The 14,650-nt window shown below is 31.2% G+C and overlaps 1 protein-coding gene across 7 annotated transcripts; it reads left to right on the top strand.

Moving 5' to 3' along the window:
- The first annotated feature begins 6,453 nt into the window (after nt 1–6,453).
- LOC140964249 (probable LRR receptor-like serine/threonine-protein kinase At5g10290) lies at nt 6,454–13,408 on the top strand. 7 transcript variants are annotated; one of them, XM_073423870.1, is made up of 12 exons: nt 6,454–6,734; nt 7,677–7,756; nt 9,179–9,308; nt 9,471–9,542; nt 9,946–10,089; nt 10,168–10,239; nt 10,390–10,455; nt 10,556–10,620; nt 10,774–10,920; nt 11,136–11,477; nt 12,208–12,602; nt 12,834–13,408. In XM_073423870.1, the coding sequence occupies exons 2-12, from the start codon at nt 7,690–7,692 to the stop codon at nt 13,146–13,148; spliced, it is 1,815 nt and encodes a 604-aa protein (XP_073279971.1). In that variant the 5' UTR covers nt 6,454–6,734; nt 7,677–7,689; the 3' UTR covers nt 13,149–13,408. The 7 variants fall into 7 exon arrangements, with proteins under 7 accessions (XP_073279971.1, XP_073279964.1, XP_073279967.1 ...); XM_073423863.1 differs by having other exon boundaries at nt 6,455–6,734; nt 7,670–7,756; XM_073423866.1 differs by having other exon boundaries at nt 6,671–6,821; nt 7,670–7,756.
- Nucleotides 13,409–14,650: the final 1,242 nt, after the last annotated feature.

Raw genomic sequence — 14,650 nt, 5'->3', positions numbered from 1 at the left:
TTTGGTGAGGTGGGATCCACACGTTTTTCTATAATATCGATGTTGTGAGCGTATAATATATTAATCCGATCATTTGTTTTTGAAATGATATAGAGAGAAATCATAAAAAAATGATTGAAGTAGAAATATAATATATAATGATAAAATTATATTATGTTTAGTATGATGGATAAGAATGAGATGATTAATAATTTTTTGATGAATTGATAAAATTGCCTTTCCATTTTTGTGTCGGCGGCGGCGGTCGGCCGGTCAGTCGGAAGCGTCGGCGGTCGGCGGTTGTCGACCGGAAGCTGCGGGCGGTGGTCGGCGGTAGGCCGGAAGAGGCGGCCAGCGGCGGTCAGCCTTTGGCAGGAGTTGCCGGTAGGCGGTCGGTGGAAGGAAGTGGTGGTGAGTTTGGATTTAGGAGAAGGGTAAAATTGGAAAAATAGAATGGATTAAGAGTGAGATAAATAATCATAGGGGATGAAGAGGTATTATTTTAACATACCTATTATAACCTAATCATTCATAGGATGAATTGACTTGGTTAAATAAAAAACGTACCAAACGAGTGATTAGGTGGGTTAAAAAAAAATAAGCCCACCTAATCAAGGCAACCAAACACTGAGAGTACATTTCTTGTGATACGATCTCACGGATCTTTATTCATGAAACGAGTCAACTATACTCATATTTACAATAAAAATAATATTTTTGACATACAATTTAATATTTTTTCATAATGACCTAAATAAAATATTTGTCTCACAAAATTAATCCGTAAGATCGTCTCACATTAATTTTTGTTTTTTTTTGTTTTTAATTAACTCCATGTCCAAGAGATATTGTGACTCATGAGTATCTGGATAATATGTTCATTGGAATATTTGTTTTGGAATACATGATGTCTAGTTCGGTAGGTTTGATTAAACCTTAATTTATTTATTATCTATATATTTTGGTCAAAATTTTAGTAATAATTAATTTACCTCATTTCTAAAAATCAAACTACACATTATATTATTTATCGCAAATAACACACATCTGTCTTCATCGACCACATATCGATTAAATAATTATTATCGCATCCTAGATACATACAAGGGCCTACAAATGTCTTGTCCACGAAATCGGCAACGACTTTGAACTTGTGTTGTATTGCAAACTTATTTTTTTTCTATAATTGTACTTGTTTGGTGTCGGAAATCGAGTAACTGTCAGTTTTGATACAATCGAGTTTTGAGATATATATATATATATATAAAAGCAGAATTTTTGTCAAATATAATAATTTTTACCAAAATGTCATTTCTAAAAAAAAGAAAGATATATCATGAATATCGAAATACGTGTAATGCAATAAATGATCACTTCAATTATTGATTGCATTGATTATATCAATTCATTTAATTCAGTTTTGAATTTAATTAATTTTTATATTAATTCAAATGTAATTTATGTATTATATGTTTTTTTATTTTTTTACTCAAATTGAAACTAAACTCTATTGAAAACGTAAATTATATTAAATTTTTTGCATTAATTAAATCAATCAATTTAATTAAAAGTTGTATAAATAAATTTAAAATACAAATGATTGCAATGTTCAGTATGACTCATGAGGTAAATCATTCAAAAATGCATTTTACCATTTTAAGTAATTTCCTGCCCAAATTACTTACTAAAAAATAAATATAATATTTAATTAGTTTATTTAATTTTTCTAAAAATAAAATTGATTGAGTGTTAAAAGTTATCACTACAACAAGGTTTTCCAATAGACATTAAATTACTATTTAATAATCATAAATTTTTTATCCCAAATGCATATCATTTCGAAATTACCTTAATTTGAAAGAATTAATGCATTTTAGTTTTCTTCCAAAACCATATGTATATTGTATGTCTTGAATTGTCTTTTTAAAAATTCAAATAAGAGAGCACAAGAAAATTAAAAAAGATAGATTCAAAAGAGTTTCAAATGGACATTAAATTACTCTCAATAAACATGTATATTACCCTCAATAATCAGAATTGTTTGACACCCCATGTATGCAATTCGAGATTTTCATAATTTGAAAGAGTTAATGTATAGTATAATTCTGTCAAAAGCATCCAATGTTTAATTTTTGTCCCTTGGGATGTCTTATTTGAATTTTAAATTATAAATAATGCAATATTGCANTAGTTAATGTATAGTATAATTCTGTCAAAAGCATCCAATGTATAATTTTTGTCCCTTGGGATGTCTTATTTGAATTTTAAATTATAAATAATTCAATATTGCATATTATATTAGAAACCATTTTTATTCTATTTATCTTACTAAATTTATCTACTCCAAAATTGAATTCTGAAATTACTCATCTTTTCAGCACTATATATGAGTTGAATCCTTCCAAGATGTAATGTTCGTTTAAATTTAGATTTATTCGTTGTTATGAACTACTTACATATGGAAACAACGAGAACAACGAGACATTAAGTTTGAAATCTGTCTTTCATGATCGATAAGTAAAAATTATTATTATTCTATTTGTACAAAATTTTAATTATTACGTATTACTAATGTAATAAGTTTCTTCTATATTACAAAATTCACGGATACATGATAGTATAAAATGTCCCGTAATGGAAATGATTAAACCAATTCTAAAGAAAGTACGCATCTTATTAGAAGACACCTTATAAAATTAATTGACATTATTTTGGAATACACATAGTAAATGTTAATAAAATAACTTTTCTGATTCATACATAATTTACTTATGATCACATGTTTCATTTTTCTTTCAGAATAATAGGCTGTTGTGTATATTATGAAGAGATTTTGTAGACAAAATCACAACCTATTTGGATGAATATATTGATGAAACAATTATCGTTATCATTCAAATGTGTAAAACACGTGTCATGTCACAAAATTGTTTGTGAATGTAGATTTAGACGAGATTACCGAATTTTTAAAAAAATATTTCTCATTAATTTTATCGAATGTGATTTAAAAATATTTTTTTATCACATGTTAAAAAATAATAATATATAGCTTCTCAAAAATTAAAGAATTAAATATGTATTAAGGTTGGTGGTCGACATCAATATACTAAACACGATAAGCATCATGTCATTGTCTTAGGCTAACACAATATAAATTTTTTTATATATGATAGTGATTATTAGCCAAAAAAATTAATCGAAATGCGTTGTATTTAAGAAAGTTTTTAAAATTAGCGAAAAAATATTTTTATTTTTATTTTTTATAATTATATTATTTTTTTCAATTTAAATATCTATTCATTTTTCACTAATTTTTAATAATATCATCTCATGCATCGCATGGGTTAAATACTAGTTAATAATAAAACTTCACTTGACACTATACTCAACAAAATAATATATCACTCACCATGAAAAAATAAATTTTAATTATATTTATGGGTAAAATCATTAGTGTTTTGTTTTGTCCTATTTTTCTAAATATATATAATGAATAACGAAGACTTTATAACTACCAAATCTAAATTTTGAGTAAATAATGTTTTGATGTAACCTTATCAAGCAATTCAAAATATTCCTTCACCGAGCAAACAGTAAAATCTGAAGTCGCATCTTCAAATAATGTAAGCTTTGTTAATGTGTAATTGTTGACTGATACATATAGAAATTCAATTGAAGTATATGTATATATTTGAATATGATTACAACAAATGAGAATATGATTTTACATTTGCATCATTTGAACTTGTTGTTTTGTGCAATTTGCACAACTGATTTCACTTTTTGTTTTAATGATTACTTTGAGACCATTGGTACATGCTTCATACCATGGTTTTAATTTATTTTCAATCTTACATGTAGTTGCTTTAAAGTAGTAATACATGTCCTGCAAAAAAAGAATAAGACTTTTAATGTTTATGTGGATGACATGAATTTGTTTACGCGAACATATGTAATTCATTTATATATTTACGAGCATTATCTTATTTAAATTGAATTTTCGAAACCAAATACCGGATTTTAATATTGTTTGTACTTGCTCGAAGAATTATTCTTATCCAAAAATTGCTCTAGTTTGATTTCCTCGCATTCTTTTTTCACTTCCACAGTGTATTCAAACGTTGTTTCCCCCACATTATTTTCCAACCTATGCCAAAAAATATTTTGTTTAGTAGCATAAACAATTTTTTAGCGCCAAATAGAACGATGATTTTGTATGTACAATAAGTTTATTTTTTCTGTTTCATTGCATTTCGGGTCTTGTAGCATCCTTTGTAAATATTGATTGCAACTGAGGAAATTATGGATTATTGAGTAGAGATGCCCATATTTTTCACTGACGTAACGAACAAATATATATAAAAATCACGACAATATCATGATATATACTTATTTTAATATTGCAAAAGACCACGATTGAGTTTTTATTATGATTTTCTTACATAAGTTGTCCTTCATTCAATGTTTGATCATCTCACAAGTTGATTGTGATAGTTTGTAACCTAAAAAAACAAGATTTTGAAATAATTGTCGAATTATGTGGTAATATTTTACCAACTTACATTACGTTCTTTAGAATTATTTTATTTTGTAAACAATATTGATCTTATATTTTCTTTGAAAACGAGTATATCTTGTGTGATTTTTCTCATCAAAATGGCAATGACATATGTACAATACTGGATTGACTTGAAAAAAATTCATCATTTTTCTCATAAATATTTGATCATCTCACATTACAATACAATATTATTATTTCTATTAATTAAATTTTTTGTCTATTGGATTCGATCACAACGTTTCATATTTTTTTCAAATGGATTCAATTCAAGCATGTATTTTGAAAATTGTTTCTTTTTCCATTTCCTACCGTTTCAAGCAATAAAGCTCATGTTTTGATTAAATATATTATTAACCCTGCAATTATTAAGGCATAAATGATAAATATAATTTTCATTTATACCATAACTAAATTACAATTTTTTGATTAATAAAATAACAAGCTTGTAAATTCATAATTGTAAAATAATATATTTAATCACACTTTTAGATAGGAAATACATTAATTAATTACTTAATTAATAATAATAATAATATAAATTGAATCCTTTTTATTTTGGAATTTCTCCAATGTATTGGAATTTATATGTTTTTTAATATTATGATAAAAATGCTTCTGTTCATATGAAAATAACAATATTTCCGTTGCACATTGTCTTTTCTTTTTAAACTTTGTCTGTTTGCTAAAATGACTACACGATAACTACTCTATCTTTATATATGTTGACATTGCTACACGTAAAATATTTAAACTTTTATTTAATTTATATGACCAATTTGTTGTTATTTAATTTACTCTGTGTAATTAGTAAGACATGCTGATAAGTGTAATTTACATTTATGTCCTAGCTAAAATGCAATAATATTGAATAATAAAAAGACAAATTTGTAAATTCACAATTCTAAACGGATAGATTTATCCACACATTTTAGATAGAAAAAAAAAAAAGAAAAAAGATGAAGCTCATATTTTGATAGGGGTGTCAATCGGGTCGGGTGGGTCGGGTTTCATGTCAATTCACGATTTTTTTTATTTTTTCAACCCGAACCCAATCTGAACCCGAACAAACCCGAAAACCCCCAACCCGAACATGAACCCGTCTAACCCGACTCAACTCGTCTAACTCGCCTAAGCAGAATTTTATTTATTTATTTTTAATTTTTTTAAAAAAATTCAAAAAAATAATAATAATATTTTAATTTAAACACATAATAATAAAATTTTCGATTTAAATTTGAAAGTTTAATAGTAGAAAATTAAAAGTATATTTACTAAATCAAATAAACAATTGTTAAAAAACTAAAAAAATATACAAAATAAATATTAAATGATGAAAATTTATCATATAAATATACAATAAATTTTGTTCAAACATACAATATGTAAAAATATAGGTAATATTTTTAAAAAAAATTCTCGGTCAACCCACGACCCAACCTGAAACCCGTCTAACCTGCCACGAACCCGAACCCGAAAAAACCCAACCCGAACCTGATTTTTTCGTGTTGGGTCGTGTCGGATTGACGGATCGTGTTGCATTTTNAAAAATATAGGTAATATTTTTAAAAAAAATTCTCGGTCAACCCACGACCCAACCTGAAACCCGTCTAACCTGCCACGAACCCGAACCCGAAAAACCCAACCCGAACCTGATTTTTTCGTGTTGGGTCGTGTCAGATTGACGGGTCGTGTTGCATTTTGCCACTCCTATATTTTGATGATAGGTATATTACTTACTATGTAGTTGGTGAGACATAATAATAAGTATAATTTATATTTATGAATTAACTAAAATATAATAATATTAATTATAAAAAGATAAAATTATAAATTCATAATTTTAAACTAATTGAAAATGAGTTGAAAAAAAATAATATTAAAGTCTCAAGTTAGAACTCCGGGAAAGAGGGAAGGCAACGTTTGGATGCAACAACGAATTTTTTTTGGACTTTGATCTTCTTGCCATAATCACGAGGATGGAAGCCTTATTTTCATCATCATCTTCTTCTTTGTTTTTTTTTCTCCATTATATAATCCCAATATTCGCGAGGAAAATGCGAGTCTCAGGTCCCACCACATGTTTTCCTTTATCTTTATTGTTTTTTCTTTTGAGAAGGAAAGTGGTCTGGTGTCTGTCTTGGTACTGGTGTTTCACCCGCTAACTGGCATAAGAGGTGGGTCGTGGTCAAAAAAGGTAAATACAAAAAGTATCATTTTGAGAAGTCTCAGATTTGATTCAAGTACCTAGTAAAACTTCTTTCCTTTCAATTCTCTTCGGTGAGTGGTAATACCCATTTCTGATCATTTGTTCAGTTGCTCTTCTCGCTGCATATTTAGATTTTTTTTTTCTTTTGCTGGGAATTTTTTATGCACGGATTTTACACAAGCATGCATCTTTCTGCTTGGAAATCTTGGGATATTTTTTCTCAAGTTTGTTTCTTGGGAGAATTTTTGTCTGTGTTGTGTTTTTTTATATGATTATTGTTCATGATGAGGTGGGATCTGGGATTATTTCTTGTTCTCTCTGATTACAATGAATTTTTCTGCTTTATGTGAGGAAAGAGTTGATTTTTCCGTTTGATAGTAATTGGTGTCACAAAAGGGTTGAGGCGAGTGCATAAATGATACTTGAGGATTATTATAGCAGTAAGATATTTAAATTATTAACTGAGAAAAGGGTTCCGAGTTCGATGTATTATTTATAAGTAGAGGAAGAAAATCTGGTAGTTGATTGTTTTATTTGTGGTCATCCAGCAGCTAATTATTGCAATTTGCTAAGATGATGAAGTGACGTGAAACATTTTTTTTATAATTATGTTTGTTTGATGAATGTTGAAGTAGGTATGTCATTATTAATATAAATGGACAAATTAGTGCACTGCACAGACGAATCATTTTATTATCGGTAGTTTGTGAGGTAATTAGCTTGATTATAGATTTGATTTTGAAATCTTCTAGTTGCAATGTAAAGGATCTTCCAGTAACACGCAACAAAATATTTCCAGTTTTCAATTCCTTTCTGCTTTTCTTTGTTGGTGCCATTTGCCCCTTTGAATTTGATACTTTCTTGCATCTGTAACAGTCTTTTTCTGGATGCTCATACCTATATATGCAGCGATTATCTGTGAGTTGATAGGGTGATATCGGAGATGGACCTGATTATTGGAGTTTTAATGCTGGCAAGCTTGTTTTCTTTTGTCTCCCCTGATGCACAAGGTATTGTTCTTATGACATATTCCAAGCTTTGGACAATGGGTTGTGTCAAGCTATCATGCTGATATCCAGCGTTTTGTTATTGTGGATTTCTACTTCTTTGTAGAAATTTGAACGTGAGGCACTTTTCGTCACCGATTGCACAGAGAGGACAAAAAACGGGCATTTTATCTGTGTTTATGCACATGCATTTCTACTTGGTTTTTTTTGGTTTTGGGTGTAGGGGATTTGCGAAGGTTAACTAGGATACGTCATTCATTTTTTGTTTTCTCATAACTACATACTCTTCTTTAACTACAAGTTGTTTATTCATCACAAACTCAAGCTAACTTTTTAAAATGAGGGGAGAAACTAATCTGATTCTTTACTCAGGGTGGATTTATTTTTTGGTAAATGATTTGTTGTTTCTTTTAAATAGAGAAAAATGATGATTAGCATTACAAGAGAAGTAATAAGTTACCATACATATAATGATCGGAACTGATGTGAAGAATTGGTCTTATACACGGGCGTTTCTCATCTGAGAGTTACGGTGGGATCATGTTTTTCCTTTCCACCAGCCTTAGCTGAGTACCAAATGATCACCATTTACCTCATTCAAACGATGCTTGTTGAACCACCACAGTTGGAAAATCAAAATGTTTCATTGACCCACGTGCCATGCTTTTTAACAGAGTATACCACTTCGGTCGTTCGTTGTGTTCATCTTGCTATGTATTTTGGGAGGATAGATAATTTATTCACAAATTTGTCACGTAAATTTCTTCTGTGTCTTTTTACGTTCTAGAGGAAGTACAATTGTGAAGATGAGAATAGTAAGTTATTGTATATCTGCAGCCTCTTTTATCTTTCAATGGGAATTTATTCAAAATTCTGACTATATCTAATAGACATTCATCCTGTAAAAACGGTTGGTTGTCATATCTGATGCCGAACAGAATTTGAATGAAATGGTTGACCAACTACTACCATGTATAGCCATGGAATATCCCTTTTGAGCAATTGCTTTAATAGCTCAATTTTGTGTTGTGGTTGATGGGGTTCTGAGGCAACTCTTGGCTTTAACCGGATTGTGGGTCTTGGACAGATGGGTTCCATAATTTCGGTTCAAAACCACTTAGCAGTAATTGTTTAATGTAATTGTTTAATGGTTTATATTTGTTCTTTCCAAGATGTCTTTTCTCTATTGGATATGAATAGTTATCATTGCAATGATAGCAATAACAATAACAAGATGATGGAACGATGATCATGAAATTAAGATGTTTTCAATGAGAAACTTGTAAATTTTAATGAGGAATATTTGACATGATGTACCGAGTTTCTCCACACACTTCTTGTTAGCATGATGAGTTCAATATAACCATCTGGTTAGATGTGTGTTACAGTTGAGGAAATAACTCAGGTTCTTGGGTACTTTCACAGGAGATGCTCTGATTGCTTTGAAAGATGGGCTTAATGCTTCCAGTGGTCAGCTCAAGGATTGGAATCCGAATCTAGTAAATCCTTGCACTTGGTCCAAAGTTATATGTGACGATAACATTGTAACGACGGTGTAAGAAATGTTGTAACATCTATTTATGTTCTTTAAAACTTTATATTTGATTGTTGTCTGACTTTTGTTTGAATAATATTTAGTTGATGCTTATATTTTAGAAGTATGTTTGCTTTAGAATTTTTATTAAGTTAGAAGTATCACATGTTTTATTTCTATCAGGACGTTATCAAACATGGGATTTACTGGAACCTTGTCACCAAAAATAGAGATTCTGAAAATGCTCACGACACTGTGAGTATTGCTACTTGCAGCTGTACAATCAGTGTTTGATTTATGTGTGAATGAACAGTTGTCTTTTTCGATAAACACAAATTATTAAACGCACAATGAAAGGATTTCAATGTCTGTTGTATTTGGTGGGCATTTCTGTCAATTCAACAACATTACAAGATGTGGTGTACTATAGCGTATATAAAATTTGATACATAATCCTTTAGAACATTTGTAGTACACATTAGCAATTGTTGAAAGACATCATTGCTCACTAGTTTGCTCGATTGTTAATTTCATTTCTGAAATAGCTGTCTTAAGCTTCAACAAATATTTGGAAACTCGTGTTTTCCCTTGCACTTGAGATGCTGCGTTGCCACAGTATGAGAATTCGGTTGATGTGAATTATCACTCTTTGCTTCAGCCAACTGCAAGGAAATGGCATAACTGGAAAGATACCTGAGGAGTACGGAAATTTGACAAGCTTGACAATGTTGGATCTGGAAAATAATCGTTTAACAGGAGAAATACCATCTTCCTTGGGCAATCTGAAAAAACTTACATTTTTGTAAGCATGCCACTCTTTCAGCAATTCCATTTTATTTTTTATGTTACTGAATTGAGATGTGCTTTTGTTCCTAAACAGGGTGTTGAGTCAAAACAATCTCTCTGGAACAATTCCCGAATCACTTTCTGATCTTACAAACTTGGTTACCGTGTAAGTATGCATCTTATGTGATACAGTCTGTGATGGATAAAATGATCTTGAGGTTTCAGGCTTTAAGCTCCTCAGCTGAAGTTTAGTGTAAGAAAATGTTTTAAAAAATAACTATTCAGGTTATTTGCACTGATGAACCTTCTTTTGCAGCCAGCTCGCATCAAATAATCTTAGTGGGAAAATTCCTGAAAATTTATTTCGGATTTCCCAGTACAAGTATGGATTCTCCTCCTACACACACACGACATTCCCCTATGCACGCTGACACACACCTCAATAACACTTTCATCAGTTAGACTAAAGTTTCGTTTTTCAGTTTTACGGGGAACAACTTGAATTGTGGCATTAATTTTGCCCATCTCTGTGCTCATGGAAGTGAAGGTACGTGAATTGTATATCCCCCTCAAGCTAGTAATATGGGGTTAGGTTGTTAATCTTTGTGCTCATGGAAGTGAAGGCTGAAATGTCTCCCGTTAATATTTAACATTTGAAGGGTCAAGTAGAAAATAAAATGTCTTTATTTCTGTCTGGCAGGTGGTTCAAGTAAATCAAAGACTGGTATAATAGTGGGGATTATGGTTCCGCTCTTGGTGATTGTTATTCTTGGAGGTTTGCTCCTATTGTTTCTGTGGAAGAGTAGGCGTAAAGGCCATAGGCGAGAAGTTTTCGTTGATGTTGCAGGTTTGTTCTGATTATGGTTAAATATGAGCACTGCGAAACAGCGTTTTATATTTTTTTTAACTAGTTTCCCTTGTACTTTTTATTGTTGTATTTTTAAATTTCATGAACAGCTGTATGCACCATCTTCCAACCCAATTGATTAGAATGCGGAAACTTCAAGATTGAGATTTTAGTTCTGTTGTTTAGTTCTTGATAATTTAAGATGTATGCATCAGGTGAAGTTGACCGAAGAATTGAATTTGGTCAATTGAAGAGATTTTCTTGGAGAGAATTGCAGCTTGCTACGGATAGTTTCAGTGAGAAAAATGTCCTTGGACAGGGAGGTTTTGGAAAGGTTTATAAAGGAGTGCTTGCCGACAACACCAAAGTTGCGGTTAAACGTTTGACTGATTTTGAGAGTCCTGGAGGGGATACAGCGTTCCAGCGTGAAGTCGAGATGATAAGTGTGGCTGTTCACAGAAATCTTTTACGACTGATAGGCTTTTGCACCACCCCAACTGAGCGCCTTTTGGTCTACCCGTTTATGCAAAACCTGAGTGTTGCCTCTCGTCTACGAGGTATTATTTTATTTGATTTGATACCAAGCTAAGAGTGATATTCATTGGTATAGATTGTACATCATCTAGTTTTCATAATCACCTGTAATTACGTGTGTGTAATCAAGAGAATCGACTTTGAAATTGATGACACAGTCTGCATCTTTGTTTTTATGTCAATGGCTCTAGACATGTTTTGAATGCTTTTTATTTTTTCTTTTAAAAAAGGTTTTGACATGCTGATAGTTGATCATAGAGGCGGTGCAGAGAAAATAATCTGTATAAATTGTCATGGCAGTAAAGATAAATGGAAAAAAGGGGTTGGGGGACAAAGTTAGCAAAGTTTGAGGTGTTTTATGAAGCGGGATTTTGTACCTGTAATTCAAATCAAACCTTGTGAAATGAAATATTTTTTGATACACTACCTTATCCATCATATAATTTGATGGTAGAACTTTGATGATGTAGAAAGAGAGGAGAAAACAATGGGGACGGGAACAACAGAGAAAACATAAAGTGGGAATAGGGGAGAAAAGGAAAGATGGAAGCAAGAAATTTATAATAAAATCGTAGTCAGATTCTATTCTCTAAACGTGATACAAAAGCTACAATTTAGTCTTGTTACATCAATTGAAAAAGAAGATATCTTAATAGTAATATATTAGACGAGCCAACTTAACTTGCAGTCTTATGCTTATTTGTAGAACAGCAATATTCATAATATTGTAGATTGTTTGGGATCTCTAAACAGATCTTAAACCTGGGGAGCCTGTCTTGGATTGGCCTACTCGAAAACGGGTGGCACTAGGAACTGCGCGTGGATTAGAGTACCTCCACGAACACTGTAATCCTAAAATCATTCATAGGGATGTTAAAGCAGCCAATGTGTTGCTGGATGAAGATTTTGAAGCTGTTGTTGGTGATTTTGGCTTGGCAAAATTGGTCGATGTCAGAAGAACGAATGTTACAACTCAGGTTCGTGGCACAATGGGCCACATAGCTCCTGAATACTTGTCCACGGGGAAATCATCAGAAAAGACCGATGTTTTTGGCTACGGGATAATGCTTTTAGAGCTCGTCACTGGCCAACGAGCTATAGACTTCTCGCGCTTGGAAGAAGAAGATGATGTCTTACTGCTTGACCATGTAAGGCACCAACATATAAGTTTTATACTATATATAACCCATATATTGTGCATGGTCTTGTTTTGAATTTCCAATCGTCACCATTAATGCCTTTTAACTCAAAATATTCATAACTTTTATACTTGTATGTTTTGCTTTCCATCTGTTCAGTAGAACATGCTAGATCTTTTCTTTCTGTATATTTATTACCAATCCCCTTTTAAACCACCCTCCATGTTATTCCCCTCGTAGGTGAAGAAACTTCAGTTAGAAAGAAGACTGGATGGCATTGTCGACTGCAACTTGGACCAAAACCACAACATTCATGAAGTGGAGATGATGATTCAGGTGGCATTGCTATGTACTCAATCCTCACCGGAAGACCGCCCAGCAATGTCTGAGGTTGTTCGAATGCTTGAAGGAGAAGGGCTCGCGGAGAGGTGGGAAGAATGGCAGCACGTTGAAGTCTCGAGGAGGCAAGAATACGAGAGGTTGCACAGGAGATTTGACTGGGGAGAAGATTCCATTTACAACCAAGACGCCGTTGAATTGTCCGGTGGGCGATAAAGTGATACGAACCAGCGTCGAAATGTCGTGAGCACATATATAAATATCATAGCTTTGTTATAATGGCTCCCTTATTTCTTCCAATTTGAAGGTGGGGGAATGAATGGGTTTTGTCAAGTGCCCATCCTCAAGGTTTTCTTTTTATATATATAACCTTCATGTTGTACGAGGTTCTGTGTACTGTTCGAAGTTACTGACTTGTCACTATTTTCACCCCAAGATTTTTGGCAATTGTGAATGACTTTTCTCTTGGAATTTTAGAGATTAATTAGACGACTAGTTTATTTCAATAATATAATATAAAATATTGGTTGATTAGATGACTAGTTTTTTGCCCAATTGAAATTTTAATTGAGTAGGTTTTTTGTGAGACAATCTCACGGATCTTGATTTTTATTCGTGAGACGGATCAATCATTAAAATATAAATTAATTTTTTTTATAAGTGACCCAAATAAAATATAGGCTTATAAATTTTAATTTTAAATTAATTTTTTTTTTTTATAAGTGACCCAAATAAAATATAGGTTTATAAATTTTAATTTTCACACTTGTAGGACCCACTGATAGGTCCACCGGCTTAGATAATTTTTTCCCGATTTGATAAGTGGATTTATAGAATTATGATATGATAATACTGAATGACACAAAATCTTCATTTTGGAAAATTATTTTAGTTTTGAATATGTTAAAGTATTTTTTTCTTTTCAAAAACTAAAAAAATTATATAAGCTTAATGTTAAATAAAAAAATTAAGATGTGGTATTGTGAATAGTTGTTTGGCGTAAATAACACGAATTGTCGATAACTCCGAAAGCATCACTAGCTTACGCTCTGACCGCGTGCCTGTTGAAGAATGAGCCGGCGATGAAAGACAAAAACTTGTGTGAGACGGTCTCACGGGTCGTATTTTGTGGGACGGATCTTTTATTTGGGTCATCCATAAAAAAAGTTTTACTTTTTATGCTAAGAGTATTACTTTTTATTTTGAATATCGATAGGATTGACATGTCTCACAGATAAAGATTCGTGAGACCGTCTTATAAGAGACCTACTTCTGATGAAATACAAACCGTGTATATAATAAACTAATTCTTGAAAAAAGTATAAATATTTTTTGATTGAATTAAATAGAGATTAAATATGCTAAGAAAATAATAATATAAGAAGTTTGTTTGTACATTTTTTTCTGATGATTTCCTTAATTTATATAATAAAACAAACAAATTTATATATTTGAGATGATTATATATCTCTATTAATTATTTTTAAAAATATATGCAATTATTTTTTTATTTGAATAAATAAAAAATAAATATAACATGAAATTTGTTAGTACATTTTTTTCCCAATTATTTAATAGTAAGTCTCTTGTGAGACGGTCTCACGAATCTTTATATGTGAGACGAGTCAATCCTATCTATATTTACAATAAAAAATAATACTCTTAGCATAAAAAGTAATAATTTTTTATGGATGATCCAAATAAGAGACTCATCTCAC

Source organism: Primulina huaijiensis, chromosome 18 (assembly GCF_012295235.1).
Source record: "Primulina huaijiensis isolate GDHJ02 chromosome 18, ASM1229523v2, whole genome shotgun sequence".
Taxonomy (NCBI): Eukaryota; Viridiplantae; Streptophyta; class Magnoliopsida; order Lamiales; family Gesneriaceae; genus Primulina; species Primulina huaijiensis.
Note: the sequence above shows the minus strand (reverse complement) of the source record. Positions and strands in the feature narration are given on the sequence as shown.